This window comes from Anolis carolinensis, unplaced genomic scaffold, assembly GCF_035594765.1.
Source record: "Anolis carolinensis isolate JA03-04 unplaced genomic scaffold, rAnoCar3.1.pri scaffold_8, whole genome shotgun sequence".
In the NCBI taxonomy this organism is placed as follows: domain Eukaryota; kingdom Metazoa; phylum Chordata; class Lepidosauria; order Squamata; family Dactyloidae; genus Anolis; species Anolis carolinensis.
Window position 1 is genome coordinate 15074221 of NW_026943819.1, and position 22255 is coordinate 15096475.

A 22255-nucleotide genomic window follows, 5' to 3' on the forward strand; every position below is an offset into this window, starting at 1 on the left:
GGGTTATATCATGCCTTACCGGACTGTTCTCGGTATTTGGTGTGTATTGATGCAATACCTTATTGGGTCCTCGGACCATGGTTTTTTCATGTTTTTTCATGTTTTTCATGTCTAATAAACATATGTTTGGACAGTTTCTCGTTGTCAGGGTTTGCTTAGCCCGCCTCCGAGACTTAAGCTTGCTAGTCTCCATTAGTGTGCATTCACAGAGTACACGAAGAAAAAGGACAGGTTGCTTACCTGTAACCATGTTTCTTCGAGTGTACTCTGTGAATTCACACAAGCCCGCCCTTCCTTCCCCTCTGGCAAACCCTCTTCCTTTCTCGTTGCCTTAGCGGCGTAGGAACTGAGGAGGAGACGCCGAGGGCTGCCTTATATGCCCTCCGGGGACGGAGGGGCGTGGCTACCGCCAAAATTTAAACTTCAGCTTGGGAAGAGTTTCCGTTGGGACCTGCGCAGGCGCAGCCTCTCCATTAGTGTGAATTCACAGAGTACACTCGAAGAAACATGGTTACAGGTAAGCAACCTGTCCATATATTATATCATTCTATTATTATTGTAGTATATTATCATATTATTACTATTATATTATTCATTATTCATTACTATATTGAAACTAGAATAGAAAGAAATCAGCGTGGAAACTGCAAGAGGTACCATAGATCGTTGTACATGGAAATAAGGGTAGTAAATAGTTTTTGATTTATTAAATACAGTTATATATTACAACTAGCTGTGCCCAGCCACGCGTTGCTGTGGCAAAGTATGGTGGTATGGGAAATAAAAATATTTATTTATTTATTAGACTTGGATACCGCTACTCCCAGTTTGGCTCGGAGCGGTTTACAGAAATAAATTAAAACAATACACTTAGCTTTAAAATAACAATAAAAACAACAATAAAAACAGACATAGCCCTGAGTTTTTCACCCATTGAAAGCTTGTCGGAAGAGCAAGGTTTTGCAGGCTTTCCGGAAGGCAAGTAGGTATTGAGGAATTGGTGGTAGTTAAGGTAAAGGGTAAAGGTTTTACCTTACATTAAGTCCATTATAAATGGGTTATATAGCTGTGTGGAAGGGCCTTGAGTCTACACTGCCATATAATCCAGTTAAAATCAGATAATCTGTATTTTATAGGCAATGTGCAAGAGGCCTAACTCTGCCTGTCCCCTGGGCTGAGTGGGTTGCTAGGAGACCAGTTGGAGCTTAGCCTTCTAACTGGCAGCAATTGCATAAAAACAATTCTTCCTCTCCCTCTATTTAGGACTTTATTTTTCTTTTCTTTTTGTTGTATGAACGTAGAGGCATGGATGAGGGGTTGTGCTGCCAAGTTTAGTGTTTCTGGGATGTGTAGTTTTGTTGTTTTGTCCTAGGCCGAAATTTCATTACCCTTTTATATACAGTAGAGTCTCCCTTATCCAACACTTGCTTATCCAACGTTCTGGATTATCCAACGCTTTTTTGTAGTCAATGTTTTCAATACATTGTGATATTTTGGTGCCAAGTTCCTAAATACAGCAATTTCTACATAGCATTACTGTGTATTGAACTACTTTTTCTGTCCAATTTCTAGTATTACATGATGTTTTGGTGCTTAATTTGTAAAAGCATAACCTAATTTGATGTTTAATAGGTTTTTCCTTAATCCCTCCTTATTATCCAACATATTCGCTTATCCTACGTTCTGCCGGCCTGTTTATGTTGGATAAGTGAGACTATACTGCAGGGGTCCCCAAACTACGGCCCGGGGGCCACATGCGGCCCATCGAAGCAATTTATCCGGCCCGCACAGCGGTGGCTCCCTCCTCCTCCACCGAGTGCATGCCTTCCAAAGCTTGGCTTGTTTATAATGGTATTTTAATTATTATTTAATTAATAATTAATTATTAAGGGGTGCTTTGCTAGTGCTTTTGGTGTACAAATGCAGAAGGGAGTTGGACTGGATGTCCCAAGGGGTCGCTCCCAACCCTCTTTGTTGTTGTTATTATTATTATTATTATTATTGACACAAAGACACAGTATAACACAGCAAACAAGATATATAAGCTGGATTTTGTATCACAAAATCACAATTCAAACACTTCCAAAGCATTTAGGACTGTGTGATGTATTATTATTATTATTATTATTATTATTATTATTATTATTATTATTATTATTATCAACATTGAGGCTGTGTGGCCATCTGTCAGGGGTGCTTTGCTTGTGCTTTTGGTGCACAAAGGCAGAAGGGGGTTGGACTAAATGGCCCAAGGAGTCTCTTCCAACCTTCTTGATTATTTTATTATGATTATGATTAACACTGAGACTGCATTTGTTCCAGTTTTTTTTTTTTTACTCAAAATAAGGTATGTGCAGTGTGAATAGGATAGGTTAAAAAAAAAACTATAGTCCGGCCCTCCAACAGTCTGAGGGACAATGATCTGGCCCCCTGTTTAAAAAGTTTGGGGATCCCTGCTCTACTGTATATAGATATACAATTTTGTTACTTAAGCTATACATATTGCAAAATTAGGGGGGGGGGGTTCCCCTCAAAGTGAGACACCACCCAAGTCATGCTAGATTTTTTGGTGAATTTTGACACACCAAGCGCAAAAGCTTGCCCATCACTGCCCTAGGCCACCGGAGGCTCCTAACTACCCTGTGATCCCAGCCACGACAGCCTTCGACAACACAAGGCTGAATGCTTTGGAACCCTGGGAGTTGTAGTTTGGGGAGGCAACGACCTGGTCCACGCGCCAGTCCTAAGAGCCAACAGCCTGAGGTCGGGCCGTTGTGGCGAGGAGGCTCCGTGGACGGCGAGGCTGCGGACAACGACCTCGTGAGGGAGGCTCCGTGGGGGAGAAGGAGGGAGGCGTGGCGGCGGCTGTGGATTGGGCGTCCGGGGTGGGAAAGGCGGGTCCGGGCGTCGCACGTGGGAACGAAGGCAAGGAAGGAAGGCAGAAAGGGAGGAAGGAGGGCCGGATTCCCACCCCCGGGAGATCCTCCCCGCCTCTGCAGAGAGCCGGAGGGAGTCCTCGCTTGCCTGCCTGCCTGCCTGCCTGCCTTCCTCCTCCCGCGGTGCCCGGGGCCTTGGAAGCGCGGCCCCCTCCTCCTCTCCCACCTCCTCCTCCTCCTCCTCGTCCCGCCCCGCCTTCCCGAGCCGAGCCTTGGCGGCTCATTGCGGAGCGTTGCAGCCGCCGCCGCGATGGCTACCACCGTGACCTGCACCCGCTTCACCGACGAGTACCAGCTGTACGAGGAAATTGGCAAGTAAGGAGCGGAGCGAGAGAGGGAGGCAAGGAAGGAAGGGAAGGGAATGCGGGGCTTCTCGCGGGGAAGGAGCAGCAGGAGAAGCAGAAGCAGAGCGGGTCCGCGCTCGTCTCTTCCAGCTGCAGGCATGACGCACGTTGCAGAGCCGCGGATGGGGAGGGAGGAAGGAAGGAAGGAAGGAAGGACGGGCGAAGGCAGCTGCGTTCCAGCCACGCTGTGCCCACTGCCCTGGAGCCCAGTCCACCTGCATTTGGAGCCTCCCTTCCAAGGCCTGGGGCTCCAAACAGGAGGCCCTTTGCTCCTGATGTCAACCCCAGATGAGGTGGACTTGACCCCGTCTCACAGCAACTTGGGATAGACAGAGAGATACATCATCCATATTGGGTTGCTGTGAGTTTTCCGGGCTGCTGTGTGGTTGTGTGGAGATTTTTTTTCCCAGTAGCATTCTCTCCTGACGTTTCTCCCCCTTATCTATGGCAGGCACCCTCAGAGGTTGTGAGGTCTGTTGGAAACTAGGCAAGTGAGTTGTCGAAGGCTTTCATGGCCGGGATCACAGGGTTGTTGTATGTATTCCGGGCTGTATGGCCATGTTCCAGGCAGGAAAAGCCAGGAGATGAACCTTTCCAATGCTAATTAAGGTGATTAACTGCAACATTCACACTGGCTTCCAACTGACAAAGAGTTCTTCTCACACCCTGGACTTTCCACAGATAGATATAAACCTTCCTTGCTTAGTTTCTCCATACCTCACAACCTCTGAGGATGCCTGCCATATATGTGGGCGAAACGTCAGGAGATAATACTTCTGGAACATGGCCATACATACAACAACCCTAGGCAAGTGGGGTTTATAGATCTGTGGAATGATGTCTAGGGTAGGAGAAAGAACTCTTCACTGCTTGGGCTGCAGTTGGCCACCTTGATTAGCATTGACTAGCCTTGCAGGTTCAAAGCCTAGCTGCTTTCTGCCTTGGCAGAAGAATAATTATTAATATTATTATTTTCAGTATTTACTGTATATATCGCCCTTCTCAACCCAAAGGGTTCACAATGTTGGCAACAATTTTAAAAAAAACAGCATACAACATCAAAGTTGATCCTCCTGTAATAAAATGTTACACATTATTGAATACATCACATAAAATAAATCCTTTGTTGGGAGGTGTTAGCTGGCCCTGATTGTTTCCTGTCTCAACCCCGAAGGGTTCACAGTGTTGGCAACAATTTAATGCCCTTGATTAAAAAAAAAAGCATACAACATCAAAGTTTACCCTCTCCTAATAAAATATTAAACATTATTGAACACATCACATAAAATAAATCCTTTGTTGGGAAGTGTTAGCTGGCCCTGATTGTTTCCTGTCTCGACCCCAAAGGGTTCACAGTGTTGGCAACAATTTAATGCCCTCGATTAAAAAAAAACAGCATACAACTTCAAAGTTGACCCTCTCCTAATAAAATATTAAACATTATTGAACACATCACATAAAATAAATCCTTTGTTGGGAGGTGTTAGCTGGCCCTGATTGTTTCCTGTCTGGAATTCCTCAGTTTTCTGAGTGTTGCTCTTTATTTACTGTCCTGATTCTTTTTTAAAAAAAAATACTGGTAGCCAGATTGTGTTCATGGTTTTCATGGTTTCCTGTTGGAATTGTCCACCTGCTTAATGTGGATTGCAATGGCTTCTCTGTGGAGCCTGACATGGTGGTTGGCAACATGGGAGGAAACTATGAAAGTGAACACAATCTGGCGACCGGTCCTCTGGAGAGTAAATGAAGAAAAGAGGGGTAACAATCAGGGCCAGCTAATCACCGCCCAAGAAAGGATTTCCTCCCCCTCCCCCCCCCAGGCAGGAGTCAGCCAGGCTTTGAAGCTGCAAGGCCATTCAGTGCTAATCAAGCTGGCCAATGGCAACACTCACACTTGCAGAGTAGTGGATGAGGAGGGGGGGAGGAAGGAAAGGGGGGGGGAGGAAGGAGACCAGCTTCCCTTTCCTTTTCCCACTCCTCCCCATGAGATTGGTTTATGGAGCTCCTTCCTCCTTCTCCTCCTCTTCCTCCTCTGCAATCTCAGGGCGGCGGCGCACAAAGTGGGAGGAAAACGGGGGCCATGCCATTCTCTTCCCCCGCCTTTCTTCCCTCGGCAAGCACAGCATCCTTGCACAGATCTCCCTCTGTGTGTGTGTGTGTGTGTGTCTTGGGGGGGGGGGGTCTGGTCTACTTGGTGGCACGTAGAAGGCAGGCCGGGAGGGAAGGAGAGCGGTTGCGTAACGCTGGGGAGGGGTCGGGAGCCACGCGGCGATTGGTGCAGTGCTTCCTCTTGCCTTTTAAAGGAAAAGAGCCCACCCTTCCCTCCCCATCCTCCTCCCGCTCCCCCGGAAACGGCGCCGCCTTTGCCCTCCTGTCTGCACATGCTCTGGAGATTTTCCCAGTAGCATTCTCTCCTGACGTTTTGCCTGCACCTGCCGAATGAGCCACAGATGCAGATCATGGAGTCATGGAATCATAGAATCGTAGAGCCCTCCTGGGCTATCCAATCCAACCCCCTGCCAAAAAGCAGGAAATCACATTCAAAGCACCTCGACAGATGGCCATCCAGCCTCTGCTTAAAAGCACTCCGGGGCAGAGAGTTCCACTGCCGAACAGCGTTCTCTCACAGTGAGGAAGTTCTTCCTGATCTTCAGGTGGAATCTTCTTTCCTGTAGTTTGAAGCCATTGTCCCCTGTCCCAGTCTCCAGGGCAGCAGCAAACAAGCTTGCTCCCTCCTCCCTATGACTTCCCTTCATATACATACCCTGTTTCCCCAAAAATAAGACAGTGTCTTATATTAGTTTTTGCTCCCAAAGATGCTCTAGGTCTTATTTTCAGGGGATGTTCTTATTTTTCCATGAAGAAGAATTCACATTTATTGTTGAACTAAAAAAATGAACATTTATTATATGCTGTACAGTAGTTGTCATCACAAACCAGCATAACCAAACTGTGAAGCCTATCAAGAATTTCTTGTTACTACCATTATTTCCATGTACAACAATCTATGGTACGTACATTTACCGATCCTGCATGCTCTGGTGTTCTGTTCAGCGGGCATGCTTCCAAACACAAACTTTGCTAGGTCTTACTTTCAGGGGAGGTCTTATATTTAGCAATTCAGCAAAACTTCTACTAGGTCTTATTTTCTGGGGATGTCTTATTTTAGGGGAAACAGGGTAGCTATCATGTCTCCAAGGAGCCCCAGTGGCGAAGTGCGTTAAAGCACTGAGCTGGAGACCGAAAGGTCCCAAGTTCAAACCCCGGGAGCGGCGTGAGCACCCGTTGTTAGCTCCAGCTCCTGCCAACCTAGCAGTTCGAAAACATGCCAATGTGAGTAGATCAATAGGTACAGCTCTGGTGGGAAGGTAATGACACTCCATGCAGTCATGCCGGCCACATGACCTTGGAGGTGTCTACGGACAATGCCGGCTCTTCGGCTTAGAAATGGAGATGAGCACCAACCCCAGAGTCGGTCATGACTGGACTTAACATCAGGGGAAACCTTTACCTTTTATCATGTCTCCTCTCAGCCTTCTCTTCTGCAGGCTAAACATTGCCTAGTTATTTAAGCCGCTCCTCATAGGGCTTGTTCTCCAGACCCTTGATCGTTTTAGTTGCCCTCCTCTGGACACCTTCCAGCTTGTCAACATCTCCCTTCAATTGCGGTGTCCAGAATTGGACACAGTATGATTCCAGGTGTGGTCTGACCAAGGCAGAATAGAGGGGGAGCATGACCATATGTCGGGGGTGCTTTGAATGCGATTTCCTGCTTCTTGGCAGGGGGTTGGACTGGATGGCCCATGAGGTCTCTTCCAACTCTACTATTCTATGATTCTATGATTCTATGACTTCCCTGGATCTAGACACTAGACTCCTATTGATGCAGGCCAAAATCCCATTGGCTTTTTTAGCAGCCGCATCACATTGTTGGCTCATGTTTAACTTGTTGTCCACGAGGACTCCAAGATCTTTTTCACATGTCCTGGTGGACCACAAGTTAAGCATGAGCTAATAATATCATGCGGCGGCTTTAAAAGCCAATGGGATGTAGGTCTGCATAAGTAGGACTCTAGTGCCTACAGTAGGCATAGGCAAAGTTGGGCCCTCCCTCCAGGTGTTTTGGACTTCAACTCCCACCGTTCCTCACACCCTCGGGCCCCTTCCTTTCCCCCTCAGCCGCTTAAGGGCTCTTTCTCCCTGGACATTTCACAGATACGTATACACCCCCCCCCCACACACACACACTTGCCTCACTAGCAACAGAACCTCGAAAAATGCCATTAGCCACAGATGCGAGCGAAACATCAGGAGAGCATGCTACTGGAAGATGGCCACACACCCCAAAAAACTCACAGTAACCCAGTGATTCTGGCCATGAAAGCCTTTGACAACACAAGGAAGGAGGCTGCCTGGGAAAACCACCTCCTCCTTCTCCATGGGACTTTATCCATCCACAGGGCTTAGGAGGGAGCGAATGGGCAAGCCTCTCTGCTCCCTTCGGCTTCCCTTCCACCTGGCATAGGTTCCCATCCCCACTGGCCATTGAGCGCCCCTCCAAACCGGTCTTGAGAAAGGCGTACAGGGGAAGGCATACATAGGCAACCCTGGTGGGGATGGTGCAACCCACAGGACCCCAAGGAGGGCCTTGGTTGTGCCCGCTTTCCTGGGAATCTGCTGTTTTCATGCCTCGTGTGCACCTCCTCTTGGCTCTTCCCCGAGCCATGCTGTCACGAGTTGTCCATAGGAACAGCCTGCTGCTTGGCAGGATCAGGGAGCAACCCTCTCTTGCGGCTGTTCTCCTCTGAGCCTGCTTCTTTGCCATCCTGAAAAGCACCACCATCCCAACAATTCGGTCTGATTTCTCTCTTTAAGTGCAATGCATTCCAGATGTTGGGCTTTGCTTGCAAAGAGAGTGGAGGAGCGGCTGGCTTGTTGGCATCCAGGAGGCTGTAGTTCCAAGCCCTCCCTGGCCTCAGAGAGCCAGGAGGGCCAGGCACACTCTCTCAGCTTTGGGAGGAGGCCTTGACCAACGCTTTTAATCGTTCATGGTTTCTTCCTTTCTGATGAAATTGTCCACATGCTTGTGGATTTCAGTGGCTTCTCTGCATAGTCTGACATGGTAGTTGTGAGAGTGGCCCAACATTTCTGTGTTCTCAAATAATACTCTGTGTCCAGGTTGGTTCATAAAGTGCTCTGTTATGGCTGACTTTTCTGGTTGAATTAGTCTTCAGTGCCTTTAATTGTTTCATTCTATGAATAGTATGGGCCTGTTATGGATATGGGATGAGTGGGAGTGTGTGTGTGTATAGTTTTATGCATATTTTAAGTACTGTATTTTTTTTAAAAAAATTATATTCATATTACAATTAATGCATTTGCTTGGTTTTGATGCACTGGTTCTCAACCTATGGGTGCCCAGATGTTTTGGCCTTCAACTCCCAGAAATCCTAACAGCTGTTAAACTGGATGGGATTTCTGGGAGCTGTAGGACAAAAGATCTAAAAACCCATAGGTTGAGAACCAATGTTTGAACGTGATGTTTGGGGCCGGGGTGGCACAGCAGGTTAAACCGCTAAGCTACAGAACTTGCTGACCAGAATGTCGGCTGTTCAAATCTGCGGGACGAGTTGAGCTCCCATTGTTAGCCCCAGCTTCTGTCAACCTAGCAGTTCAAAAACATGCAAATGTGAGTAGATCAATAGGTACTGCTTTAGTGGGAAGGTAACAGCGCTCCATGCAGTCATGATGGCCAAAAGACTTAGGAGGCGTCTACGGACAACACTGGCTTTTCGGCTTAGAAATGGAGATGAGCACCACCCTCCAGAGCTGGACCCACCTAGTCCAGGGGAATCCTTTGCATTTCCTTAATGCAATGTTTATCATTAACTGCCTTGAGATCCTATACTGGGAGAGAAGTGAGATACAAATAAACAAATCAAGTAAATAGGCATATCTTCTTTATCAGTGTTCTGATATCTCACTTTGCTCCCAGATCTGAAGGGCGGACCATGCAAATACTTTAAATCCAAAATGACCCTTCCCTTAGAGTAATAGGTATGTGGTGGCACAAGCTGTCTTGGACTGATGCCTACTTTGTTGGATACATCCTTCCCACCCCCTCCTTACGCAGGTGTCGCTGATTGAGTCATTGGGTCTTCTTCTGTCTCTTAAACCAGTCTCTTATTCTCTCTGATTATTTGGCCATCATGATTATTGATTCCCAGCCAGGTCCTATCTCTTGTTCTAATGAAACCAATACATACAGATTCTCATCAACAGCATGGCCAGCAAGAAACATTTTAGACTAGTGGTTCCCAACCTTTTTTTGACCAGAGACCACTTTGACCAGCGACTGCTCTCCAACACTAGTACCAAAAGCGTTACAAATCAGTTTTTGGTCAACTTCTGATTCTGTTTGTTTATGTGGGGTGTTGATTCAGAAAATTGCATTGGATAGATCACATCAGCTTTAGTTTCCGATACAGAACATATGCCATTCAATAGTCGCCATCTGCTCGCCCACAGAAAACCATATTCAATAATCTAGAGCTGATGTGGTCTATCCAGTGCAATTTTCTGAACCAACACCCCAAATAACTCCAGGAACAGGCCTAAAAACAAAGACACCAAGGCTCCCCCCGCTTCCTTCCTTCTCTCCCTCTCCTCCAATGGTGGCACACACCCCCGGCCATGGACCTTATTTTAGGTCTTGCGGCCCACATGTTGGGAACCACTGTTTTAGACAATGGCAGTAGTGCTCCCAATGCCAGTGGTGGGAGGAATGTGCTTTGGGTTTCAGCTCCTTTTTAAGGACTATTTCCAGGTACGGAATGTAGTCGAGGACATGATTCAGCACCTTGGATAGTTCCTACAAAGGAAAGACTGTTCTGAATTTGCAGTTACTTAATCAAGAAAAACAACATCCTCTCAACTGTCTGAATTGCATTGTGTTCTTAAAGTATACTGCCACGTAGCTATTTAGGGCTGGGAGGGCCAATTTTCAGAGGTCAAGAATCTTGCGAGGTTGCTCCCATTTACTTCCCCAGCTTTAGGGCATTTGAAATTAATCTGTATTTTCGGATGGGCTGACAACCAGTGAATTTATTTTGAGATTTTGCAGTTGCATAGTGGTCTCTGACCACCTTTTTCTATGACCACCTCCACAGCATCTGCTGGCTGAGGCGGCTGCTTCACTCTGCCTTGTAGTAGGGCTATATCTGAACAACTATATTGTCTTGTGGAAGGCTTTCATGGCCAGAATCACTGGACCACTGTGAGTTGTCCGGACTGTCTGGCCATGTTCCAGAAACATTCTCTCCTGACGTTTCACCCCCATCTACAACGGGCACCCTCAGAGGTTGTTAGGTCTGTTGGAAACTACGCAAGTGAGGTTTATGTCCAGGGTAGGAGAAAAAACTCTTGTCTGTTGGAGGCAAGCATGAATGTTACAATTGTCCAGCTTGATTAGCATTGAATAGCCTTTTTGCTTCAAAGCCTGGCTGCTTCCTTACTGGAGGCATCCTTTGTTGGTAGATTTTAGCTCAGTGGTTCTCAACCTGGAGTTCAGGTGGAGAACTACTGTTTTAGCTGGCCCTGATTGTTTCACGCCTGGAATTCCTGTAAAAACACTTAAAAAGGGGGAATTCCAGAGAAGAAACAATCAGGGCCAGCTAACACTTCCCAACAAAGGATGCTTCCAGGCAGGAAGACGCCAGGCTTTGAAGCTACAAGGTTATTCAATGCCAATCAAGCTGGCCAATTGCAGCATTCACATTCGCCTCCAACAGACAAGAGTTCTTTCTCCCACTTTGGACATTCCACAGATATATACACCCCACTTGCATAGTTTCTAACAGACTTCACAACCTCTGAGGATGCCTGCCATTGATGTGGATGAAACGTCAGGAAAGAATGCTTCTGGAACATAGTCATACAGCCCGGACAACTCACAAGAATTCAATTATATTGTCCATTCTTCAGTAAGATGTGCTTTCAGTGCTTGGAATATATGCCTCAAAGGGAAGAATATGAGACAACGTAGCAGTTCAGAAGTTTCTAATATAGCATGTGAACAGAATTAACCCAATAGGCTATTTATTGCTCTTTGCCTTTGCAATCTAGATATTATTATTTTTTCCTCCTTCCGTGCTTCTCAGTTGAAGACTTTTTTTTTTTGCACTTGGGGAACTATTTCATAACTACTAGGGTGGAGAGTGCTATAATGAGAGCATCCTTGATCAAGGTAAACCCTACAAGTAGCTGAAATGTGACCTTGAGTTAAGTTTAAGTCATTGTGATTGAAACACACACTTTCTTCCTCACTGTTTTTTGGCCCCAATTCTCTTAGGTTTGCTAGGTCATAAAGCTACAGTGACAGTATTTGTTGTGGATATTTTTGCCCCAGTTGTTCACTCCCGATATTTTACATTGTTTTATTTTAAAAGGAAGCAAATGCTGGAATCATACTGATTCTGGGAAATAACACAACAGCACTACAAATACAAGAGGAGGACCAGATAAAAGAAAGGGGGAGGGAAGCTTTAACAGAAATGTCTGTGATTGAAGACAAGTGGTTTCTAGCAGGGAGTTCAAAATCTTGTTGTTGCCAAAGGTAAAGCTCCTTCCCTTGTTTCAATGGGACATTCAGAATGGTCTTAACTGGAAGTTTGGACAGAGAACCATGTACAGTAGAGTCTCACTTATCCAACACTCGCTTATCCAACGTTCTGGATTATCCAACGCATTTTTGTAGTCAATGTTTTCAATATAACGTGATATTTTGTTGCTAATTTCATAAATACAGTAATTACAATATAACATTACTACGTATTGAACTACTTTTTTTGTCATATTTGTTGTATAAAATGATGTTTTGGTGCTTAATTTGTAAAATCATAACCTATTTTTATGTTTAATAGGCTTTTTCTTAATCTCTCCTTATTATCCAACATATTCGCTTATCCAACGTTCTGCCGGCCCGTTTATGTTGGATATGTGAGACTCTACTGTAGTTGGAGATGATTCTAATGGATCCTGACTTTTAATTGCTTATGTCCCTTGAAAATAACAACAGCATCTTATGTTGCACCTTCTAATGTGTATAGAAGCATCATTGTTTGTAAACAGTGAAGTTTGTACAAAGTTGTACTGAAATTCATACTTATTGGGTCGCAATTCCATTGTTAACAAAATGCAATATTGCAACTACATAAATGTGTAACGTAACTCTGCTTACAACATGGTACTATTGCAAGTAGTCTTCACCAGGGGCCAATGCATTTTTCACCATGCAAAACCTACTTGTTAAATGCATTTTGGAAAAAAAAACTTTGGGGCATTCCTAGGTCCAGTATCTGATAGTGTCTTCCATGTCTCTGAATGGCATTCAGTTGTTTCTGTGGTCTTTTTTTTTTTTTTTAAATGAATGGGTCCCCAGATTTTTTTGCTGTGTTTACACTGGTGATTTTTTTCCATGTCAAGAGCAACTGCTAGTTGCTTTTGGTCTGAGAGAATTAGCCATCTGCAAGGACGTTGCCCAGGGGATGCCCGGATGTTTGATGTTTTTACCATCCTTGTGGGAGGCTTCTCTCATGTCCCCGCATGGGGAGCTGTAGTTGACAGAGGGAGCTCATTTGCACTCTCCCCGGATTCGAATATGCAACCTTCAGGTCAGCAACCCAACCTTGAAGTCAGCAGTCCTGCCGGCACAAGGGTTTAACCCATTGCACCACTGGTGATGAGACATAGGCACAGCTGTATAGCTCTAAAGTCAAGAACTGGTCCATGGAGTGACAGCACTCCACCTCCCTCAAACCAAAATACGTTGTAGATAAAACTTTCCTACAGACCTTTATGTAGTTGCATGTGTCTCATGTTGTAAATAATGGAGTTATGACCAGATGGGCATTACTTTCAATATGACCATTTTATAAGAATACGTAACTCTCTAAAATTGTCTGTAGTCAATGTTACAGCAGTTGCGACATCTGAATGCTCTCAGAAGGCATGTTTTTGACTGAGTATGTTCCAGTAGTTTCCATCACTGCCAAATTTTCTTTGTCAAGGTCATGGCCTACCAACCCATTGTTCCCTTGTCTTCGTAACCTTTCATCCTTTATTCTCATCCCATTGCCTTCCTGTCATTTCTCACAAGCTTCTTATGGGGACCTTGTGTTTAGGTTTGTCCCGCTCCTGCCTCCTCCTTGGTTCTTTCTTTCTTCTTTGAACTCTGTAGTCTAAACCCAATTGCTCTTCCCAGCTGGACCTGCAACCGAATCAGCAGCTGAACTTATGTAAATCCGATTGATTCGGTGGGTTGAGACTAGCATTTGGATTCTGCTTCTAACAACCTATTTATTATTCATAATTATTATTATATATTAAACAGCCTAAGTCTGCATACAGAGAAACACCAAGGGAAGGAAAAGGAAATTGAGATAAGGGGGACAGGCTTTGATAGGTCTACAATACTTGAAGACTCTGCAGAAGGAGACTGAGGATAAATCTATACTATCATATGTGTTCATGGCGGGAATCACTGGGTTGCTATGAGTTTTCCTGGCTGTATGGCCATTTTCCAGAAGCATTCTTTCCTGACGTTTCACCTACATCTGTGGCAGGCATCCTCAGAGGTAGTGAGATTTGTTGGAAACTAGGCAAGTAAGGTTTTTATCTCTGTGGAATATATAATACCTCACAACCTCTGAGGATGCCTGCCATAGATGTGGGAGAAACATCAGGAGAGAATGCTTCTGGAACATGGCCATACAGTCCAGACAACTCACAGCAACCCAATTTAAGAAAACCCAAAGGCAAAGCTGTCACAAGGTTAAGTTGCTGTGAGTTGTCCGGGCTGTATGGCCATGTTCCAGAAGCATTCTCTTCTGATATTTCTTCCACATCTATGGCAGGCATTCTCAGAGGTTGTGAGGTCTGTTGGAAACTAGGCAAGTGGGGTTTGTATATCTGTGGAATGATGTCCAGGGTGGGAGAAAGAACTCTTGTCTTTTTGAGGCAAGTGTGAATGCTGCAATTGATCACCTTAATTAGCATTTAATAGCCTTGTAGCTTCAAAGCTTGGCTGCTTCCTGTCTGGGGGAATCCTTTGTTGGGAGGTGATTAACGAGTTTCTTGTGTGGAATTCTCCTGTTTTTGAATGTTGTTTTTCATTTACTGTCCTGATCAGTTTCCAACAAACCTCACACCCTCTGAGCATGCCTGCCATAGACGTGAGTGAAATGTCAGGGGAGAATGCTTCTGGAACATGGCCATATATCCCGGAAAACTCACATCTATCATAGTTTCAGAATGCAGTTTCACTGCATTGAACTGGATTGTAGGGCAGTGTATATTATCCAGTTAAACTGCATTATTCTGTGTGTATATCAAACCTGATTCATCTTCAGTTGCTGAGAGCATTGGTATCCAAAGACAGAAGTGAGGTCAGTGGCGATGCAAAGTACTACCTACTTGCAGAAAGGTCGTCATGAGTAAAGGACTCTTTGTGAATAATCCCCTCCACACAAAGAAAACCTCTGCTTATATTGAGAGCTCAGAGAGCTCAGAGTTACAAGACTCAATCTTAGGCAACTACTGGATGCGAGGTGTCTCTGTTTTACATGCAATGCACTTTGTCCCTATCTGTCTGCTTTCTCCTCTGCTCTCAGGCTTTCAAGAACACAATCTGCAGGCTTTGTGCTACTTGCAGATTCTGGTCTTGAATTTGTCCTTGCCTAGATAACTACTCCCTGTTTGTGTGATTTTGGCCTACATCTTTGGACTCCCCTGACACTGCTTTCAGAACCCATCCATCTTGGACTTGCCAGAAATAGGCCACAACCAGTACGACAGGCTTCACGGTTGCAAACATGATATAGTTCTTGTTCCGATGCCTCTTGCTGTGGGATCCTCTGTCGGCTGCACAAACTATCCCAAATGCCAGCAATTCCTAAAAATAACAAGACTTTTGACTTTGACCTTAGGCAAATCACATTTTCTCAGCCTGAGAGGAAAGGCATAAGCAAATCCCCTCTGAATAAATATTGCAAAGAAAATCTCCCCCATGCAGGTAGCAGCCAGGCTTTGAAGCTGAAAGGCTATTCAGTGGTAATCAAGGTGGCCAGTTGCACCATTCACACTTGCCCCAAACAGACAAGAGTTCTTTCTCCCACTCTGGACATCATTCCACAGATATACAAACCCCACTTGCCTAGTTTCCAATAGACCTCACAACCTCTGAGGATGCCTGCCGTAGATGTGGGAGAAACATCAGAAGAGAATGCTTCTAGAACATGGCCATACAGTCCGGACAACTCACAGCAACCCAACCTTGTGATAGCTTTGCCTTCGTGTTTCCGTACGTTGGGTTGCTGTGAGTTGTCCGGACTGTATGGCCATGTTCCAGAAGCATTCTCTTCTGATGTTTCTCCCACATCTATGGCAGCCATCCTCAGAGGTTGTGAGGTCTGCATTATATAGCAGTGTAGACTGGGTCTCAGACAGGATACTTGGCTGATCATTATTACTTGTCCTAAATGTCTCATAAGTTGGGTGTGAGGACAGAATTGTGTGTGTGTGTGTGGGGGGGGGGGGGGTCCTTGCATTTTTGAGCTCCTAGGAGGAGAACTGGGTTGTAAATATGGCATTGTCTCCCCTTTTTGTCAAGTGCCATGTACAAATATGTGTTGTTATCATTGCTGTAGGACAGGATAGGTTTTCAGATATTTAGGACTTCAGCTTTGAAGCTCCCACTAACTTTGCTAATGGCAAAGGGCTATGGCAACTGTAACTCTAAAACCTGGAGAGCCAAAGGTTTCACACACTTGATATTTGGAAAACAGAGAAGCAGAGTTGTGAGAGTTGAGGATATGGAATTTCTGGAGAGAAGGAAGACTTTAGGTGTTTTTTACTTAGGTGATAGGGGCTTACCTATTTAATTAGATATGTAATTTTCCATCCCAGACACAGTTGTATGTTACCTTTAGGTATCTTACACTTCTGTAGGGATCCCCGGTGGCAAAGTGCGTTAAAGCACTGAGCTGGAGACTGAAAGGTCCCAGGTTCAAACCCCGGGAGCGGCGTGAGCAGCCGCTGTTAGCTCCAGCTCCTGCCAACCTAGCAGTTCAAAAACATGCCAATGTGAGTAGATCAATAGGTACCGCTCTGGCGGGAAGGTAACGGCGCTCCATGCAGTCATGCTGGCCACATGACCTTGGAGGTGTCTACGGACAACGCCGGCTCTTCAGCTTAGAAATGGAGATGAGCACCAACCCCCAGAGTCAGACATGACGTCAGGGGAAAACCTTTATTTTTACCTTTACCTACACTTCTGTAGATTATGTTTTTGGAGGTCTGGTATGTGTTTTCTGTATTCAGTTGAAGTTTATTAAGGCAGTTACACATGTGGTGGCACTGAACATCATTACATATTGATAACATGGTTGCACATGGTTGCATCATCATCCAGAGTGCTTTTGGTTGTGCAGCATTGCAATTGTGTAATGAGACTATTCTATGAGGGTAAAGTTACACTACTTCTCTTTGATGCCCATCTTAAGCTTCAGGCCCCAAACCAAGACTTTTTGTCTTGGGCTTTAACCAAAGTATTCTCTCTCTCTTTTTTGTTTTACTGCTATGCAGTTTGATGTTTCATTAATCTTTTGCTAGAAATGTTGCTTGCAATCAGAGGTTATGATTTATAACTTTATGATGTCATAGCTATGGTCTTGACAGGACACACAACTTTTAAAGCAAATTATGACAATATGTGTTGAGGTGTTCTATTAAGTGTCCTGACACACAATGGGAGTATCCTTTGAGCAAGGAGCCCCATAGCACCCTGTAGTTATACAATTGCACAGTGGAAACTACAGTATAATGGCCACACTGATGGCTCTATTTGTATAATAATTCTAGAGACCATTGCATTGTTGTTGTCATTAGTATTATTGTTATTATTATTTCCTTTTTTTATAATATTATCTTGGGGACCCAGTGATGCCCTGGTTATTAGAAGAAGGTATTGTTTGTTTTGGGAAGTTAGGTAATATCAGGTAAGTTTGGTCCAGATCTGTCATTGGCTGGGTTCAGTGCTCTCCAGATAAGGAAAAACTACAACTCCCAGGTTCCAAGGGCAACCATCCCCAAACCCTGCCAGTATTCACAGTTGGGCATGTACGTCTGTGTGCCAAGTTTGGTTCAGATCCATCATCTGGATGCAGGTGAACTACAACTCCCAACATCAAGGCCAATTACCTTAAACCCCTGCGGTATGTTCAGTTGGTCATGGGACTTCTCTGTGCCAAGTGTGGTCCCATTCCATTGTTGGTGGGGGTCACTGTTTCTCTGGATGCTGTTTCTTTGGATGCTGGTGAACTATGATTCCCAAAATCAAGGTCAATTCCATCGTACATCCTCCTCCAAACTGCACCAATATGTAAAGTGAGTCATGGGGGGGGGGTGTTCTGTGTGCCAGGTTTGGTCCAGATCTGTCATTGGCGGGGGACGTGGTGGCCTGTGGAAGTGGGAGCCAATTGGAAATCTGCCACAGACATACATAGAAACACTGACTTTTATTATATAGATATAGATCGATTAGAGCTCAATACTAACCTCACCTCAAAAAACAAAACTCAACATTAGTAGATAGAATCCAGATCAGTGGTGGTGCCAGACACAACACTAGTAAAATCAACAGAAAATCCTGAAAGACAGAATGAGTTCACAGTATTTTCATTCACGTTGAAACAAAGTAAATTTCTTTGTCCATTTAAGGACAGGTAGATTTTGATAATTTAAAAACTACACTTTGAACTGAACTTGGAAGCAAACTCATAAGAAGAAAGGAAAGTACATGTTGGTATGATAGGATGCGAGATGTTGGCTCTGGGCAAAACTCTCTTAAGTACATTTTGCAGCACTTAAAACTTCTGAATTGTTTTAGGCAGTGTTATACAAAGAAAATTAGTCTACATCGATGTTTTTCAACCTTTCATAATTTCAATCTTCCCAATCATTCTGTCGAAGGATCTAAGCCATTCCCCCCACCCAAAAAAAGACTTATCCATGTTAACAGATATTTATGTTATATTTGTCATTCATGGGCCTAACATTGCTGGGAAACTGGACAAGCAACGCCAATAATGAGATGATGATGATGACGGTACCATTTGTAATGGAAAATTGTAATTATGCTACTGAACTGCTCTAGTAACAATAAAGCTCAAAGCATATAAATAATATAGTTTTTGAAAATATAAATAAAGGCACTGGTGGAAACAACTTTACTGCTATGAGCTGCATCCCATTTAGGCTGCTGCTGTGTCTTACACTTGGTCGATGGACCGATGGTTGAGAGCAACTGAACCAGATGACAAGAGTGTCATTGAGGCTCAGACTGGGTTCTCCAAAACTGGGTTCAGATGTTATAGAAAATGAAGATAAACAAAGTAAGAAGCACTCCTGCCAACAACTGCTAATTCAGTTGCTAGCCACATTGGCAGTTTTTATTAAAAGGTGGGATCTAAATATTTTGAATAAATAAAATAAAATGTTGAAAAGTTCTTAGGCATTGTGTGGCTTCCTAATGAGGAAGCTGTGTTGTGCTGTCTATGGTTCCAATGATCTGGGAACTATTATTATGTTGGGTTGCTGTGAGTTTTCTGGGCTGTATGGCCAGGTTCCAAAATCATTCTCTCCTGACCTTTCGCCCACATCTATGGCAGGCATCATCTGAGGTTGTGAAGTCTGTTGAAAACCAGTCAATTGGGATTTATATATCTGTGGTATGTCCAGGGTGAGAGAAAAAACTCTTTGTCTGTTTGAAGCAAGTGTAAATGTTGCAATTGGCTAGCTTTATTAGCACTGACTGGCCTTTCAGCTTCAAAGCTGGCTGCTTCCAGCCTGGGGGAATCCTTTGTTGGGAGATGTTAGCTGGCACTGATTGTTTCATGCCTTGAATTCCCCTGTTTTCTGAGTGTTGTTCTTTATTTACTGTCCTGCTGTTTTTTAATACTAATAGCCAGATTTAATACTAGTAGCGGAGTGAGCGCCCGCTGTTTGCTCCAGCTTCTGCCAACCTAGCAGTTCGAAAACATGCAAATGTGAGTAGATCAATAGGTACCGCTCCGGCAGGAAGGTAGCGACGTTCCATGCAGTCATGCCAGCCACATGACCTTAGAGGTGTCTACGGACAACGCCAGCTCTTCGGCTTAGAAATGGAGATGGGAACCAACCCCCAGAGTCAGACATGACTGGATTTAACGTCAGGGGAAACCTTTACCTTTACTAGCCAGATTCCAGGCATGAAACCATCAGGGCCAGCATACACATCCCAAAAGCATTATCTCCTGATATTTCACCCACATCTATGGCAGACATCCTCAGAGGTTGTGGGGACCTCACAGTCTCTAGGGAAGCCTGCCATAGATGTGAGCAAAACATCAGGAGAGAATGCATCTAAAACATGGCCATACGGTCCAGAAAATTCCCAGCAATTCAGTGATTCTGGCCATGAAAGCCTTCGACACCACAATAATAATAATAATCCTAGGTTAAAGAAACAAACATGTTTTGTATAAGACAGATTCCTGTGTTCCTAATTTCTGAGACACATGTTTTATATAAAAAAAGAGAGTGAATGGACTAAATGTTGAGACAAAGTTTCATATGGCAGATAAGGCAAGTGCAATAACAGCAAATATGTCCCAGTAGTCAAGGTTGCAAACATGATTCTGTAGAATAGCCATGGACAATTTATACAGTTTTTCAGTGCCGTATTTCCTTGCCAGGCTTTTCTTAAGATGGGGCTGCCTCTTAAGAACAATAGCCATATTGTGTCAGAGATGGAAATTTTTGAGAGATTTTGGGGAAGTATGTTTTGCTGCCTTAGAGAGAGCTTGGTGCTAACATCTGCCTGCACCTGTTGTGTGTTCTTCATCATTTGTGCAGGACATAAGTCCAACCTTTTTTTGGCTGGGCTCGTAATTAATTCCTTGGGCTAGCACTCTTAATGAGGAGGGTGAATACAGTCATCGTTGCCATCTCTGGCTCTGTGGTGATGCTGCCTTTGCTCCAGTGCTAGTCGGACCTGCTGCCAGGTGCTCACCCTCCTCTGTCACTGTTTTATGGCAGATGGCTGCTCCATTAATCTCCTCCCTCTGGATTTCCTTTGCATCTCTCTGAAAAAGTGGCAGCTGTTGAGCAGAATGCGATTCTTTCTGGAAAGAGGTATCCCTGGATGTCTCTGGATACCCATTTCAGTGGTTGCTGAGAGGTGCCCTAAGTGGATAAGATTTAATACTCGTGTTAACTCTTTGGAGGCGGGATATTGTCCTCCTTTTCCTGACCTTTTAAATACTTCTGCCTTCCGAAAGAAAACCCTTTTTTGTACTTTTTGCTCATGAAGCATGAACAAAAGGAACCCAGAATCACCTCTTCTGAAGACGGAATAGTTCTAAGTGCTTTAGGCAGTCAGAGAAGATTGACTCTGGCCAGAAGATTTAAGGGGCATTTTATAGCATTGTAGAGGAAAGAAAGGAGATGCAAAGACAGTAGGAAGCTGGGGATGTTTTCCCAGCCACTGGCTGGATTTTAAATACTTAGCACAATTTTGCAAGGGAATCTTTTCCTGCTGCAGCATGCTGAACCGAGCTGCATTCAGATTTTAGCAATTTATGTGATGATTATTTCTTAGAGTCATAAAATCATAGAATTGGAAGAGATCTCGTGGGCCATCCAGTCCAACCTCATTTGGCCAAGAAGCAGGAAAATCACATTCAAAAAGCACCTCCGACAGATGGCCATCCAGCCTCTGTTTAAAAGCGTCCAAGGAAGGAGCTTCCACCACACTCCTGGGCAGAGAGTTCCGCTGCTGAACAGTTCTCATAGTTAGGGAGTTCTTCCCAATGTTCTTGTTTTGCATTCGGTTATATACAGTCACTGGAACATTGCTGTTTATAATTAAGATCTCCTTTGAATGTAACTATATATATTTTAGCTAAGAGATGGTAGATGGCACAACGGCCCTGCTGCTAAGTAGTGGGTGGCTTCAGCATATGAATTCTTCTTAAAAGTAACTAAGACAACTTTTTCAGCAAAAATTTCTCATAGAGCACCAAGAAATATTTACATTATATATTTTATATATATTATAACACACACACACACATATTACGCATGAGCCGGGCCACTGGCAGATGGATGGAGAGTATTTGTGTGTACTAATTCACACAGTGCAAAAATAAATAAATACAATATTTAAGATGAAGAACAATTTCAACCAATATAAACTTAACATTTCAGTGAAGACTCCCAGGGCCATCCAGTCCCTCTTCCACACAGGAAAAACTCAATTAAAGCACCCCCAACAGATGGTCATCTGGCCTTTGTAATTTTTAAAATCATGTAAGAAGAGACTTGAGAACATACTGCAAGTTGGTTTTGGTGTGAAATCATTGGCCATCTACAAAGATGTTGTCCAGGGGATGCCCGGATGTGTTACCATCCTGCTGGGAGGCTTCTCTCATGTCCCCACAAACTAGAGCTGACAGACGGGACCTCATCCCGTCTTGCGGATTCAAACTGCCAACATTCAGGTCAGCAATCCAGCCAACACAAGGGCTTAACCCATTCTTCCACCACGGCTTCAGCCTTTGTAATAATAATAATAATAATAATAATAATAATAATAATAATAACAACAACAACAACACCCTAGTGGGATCTGCACACATCATCCGAAAATTCATCACACAGTCCTAGACACTTGGGAAGTGTTCAACTTGTGATTTTGTGATACAAAATCCAGCATATCTATCTTGTTTTCTGTGTCATAATAAATAATAATAATAACAATCATAATCATAATAGCAGAAACTCCAGAGGAAGTAGGGCACCCACTGAGCCCCTGAGTACCTCTCGGCTCCCTTAAGAACAGTTTGAGAACTACTGGTCTGGGTCAGGACCATGACTTGA

General features: G+C 44.3%; 1 protein-coding gene across 12 annotated transcripts in view; it reads left to right on the top strand.

Moving 5' to 3' along the window:
• Nucleotides 1-2921: 2921 nt before the first annotated feature.
• The window catches only part of camk2b (calcium/calmodulin dependent protein kinase II beta), a 178968-nt gene continuing 159634 nt past the window's right edge, over nucleotides 2922-22255 (top strand). For 3 of the 12 annotated variants that reach the window (XM_008116015.3, XM_062960768.1, XM_008116005.3), the window contains exon 1: nucleotides 2937-3251. In XM_008116015.3, coding sequence (XP_008114222.1) covers nucleotides 3187-3251 — 65 coding nt within the window. In that variant the 5' untranslated portion in view covers nucleotides 2937-3186. Of the gene's footprint in view, nucleotides 3252-22255 lie in introns of all 12 variants that reach the window. The other 9 variants (XM_062960771.1, XM_008116010.3, XM_008116008.3 and 6 more) reach the window with 6 other exon arrangements.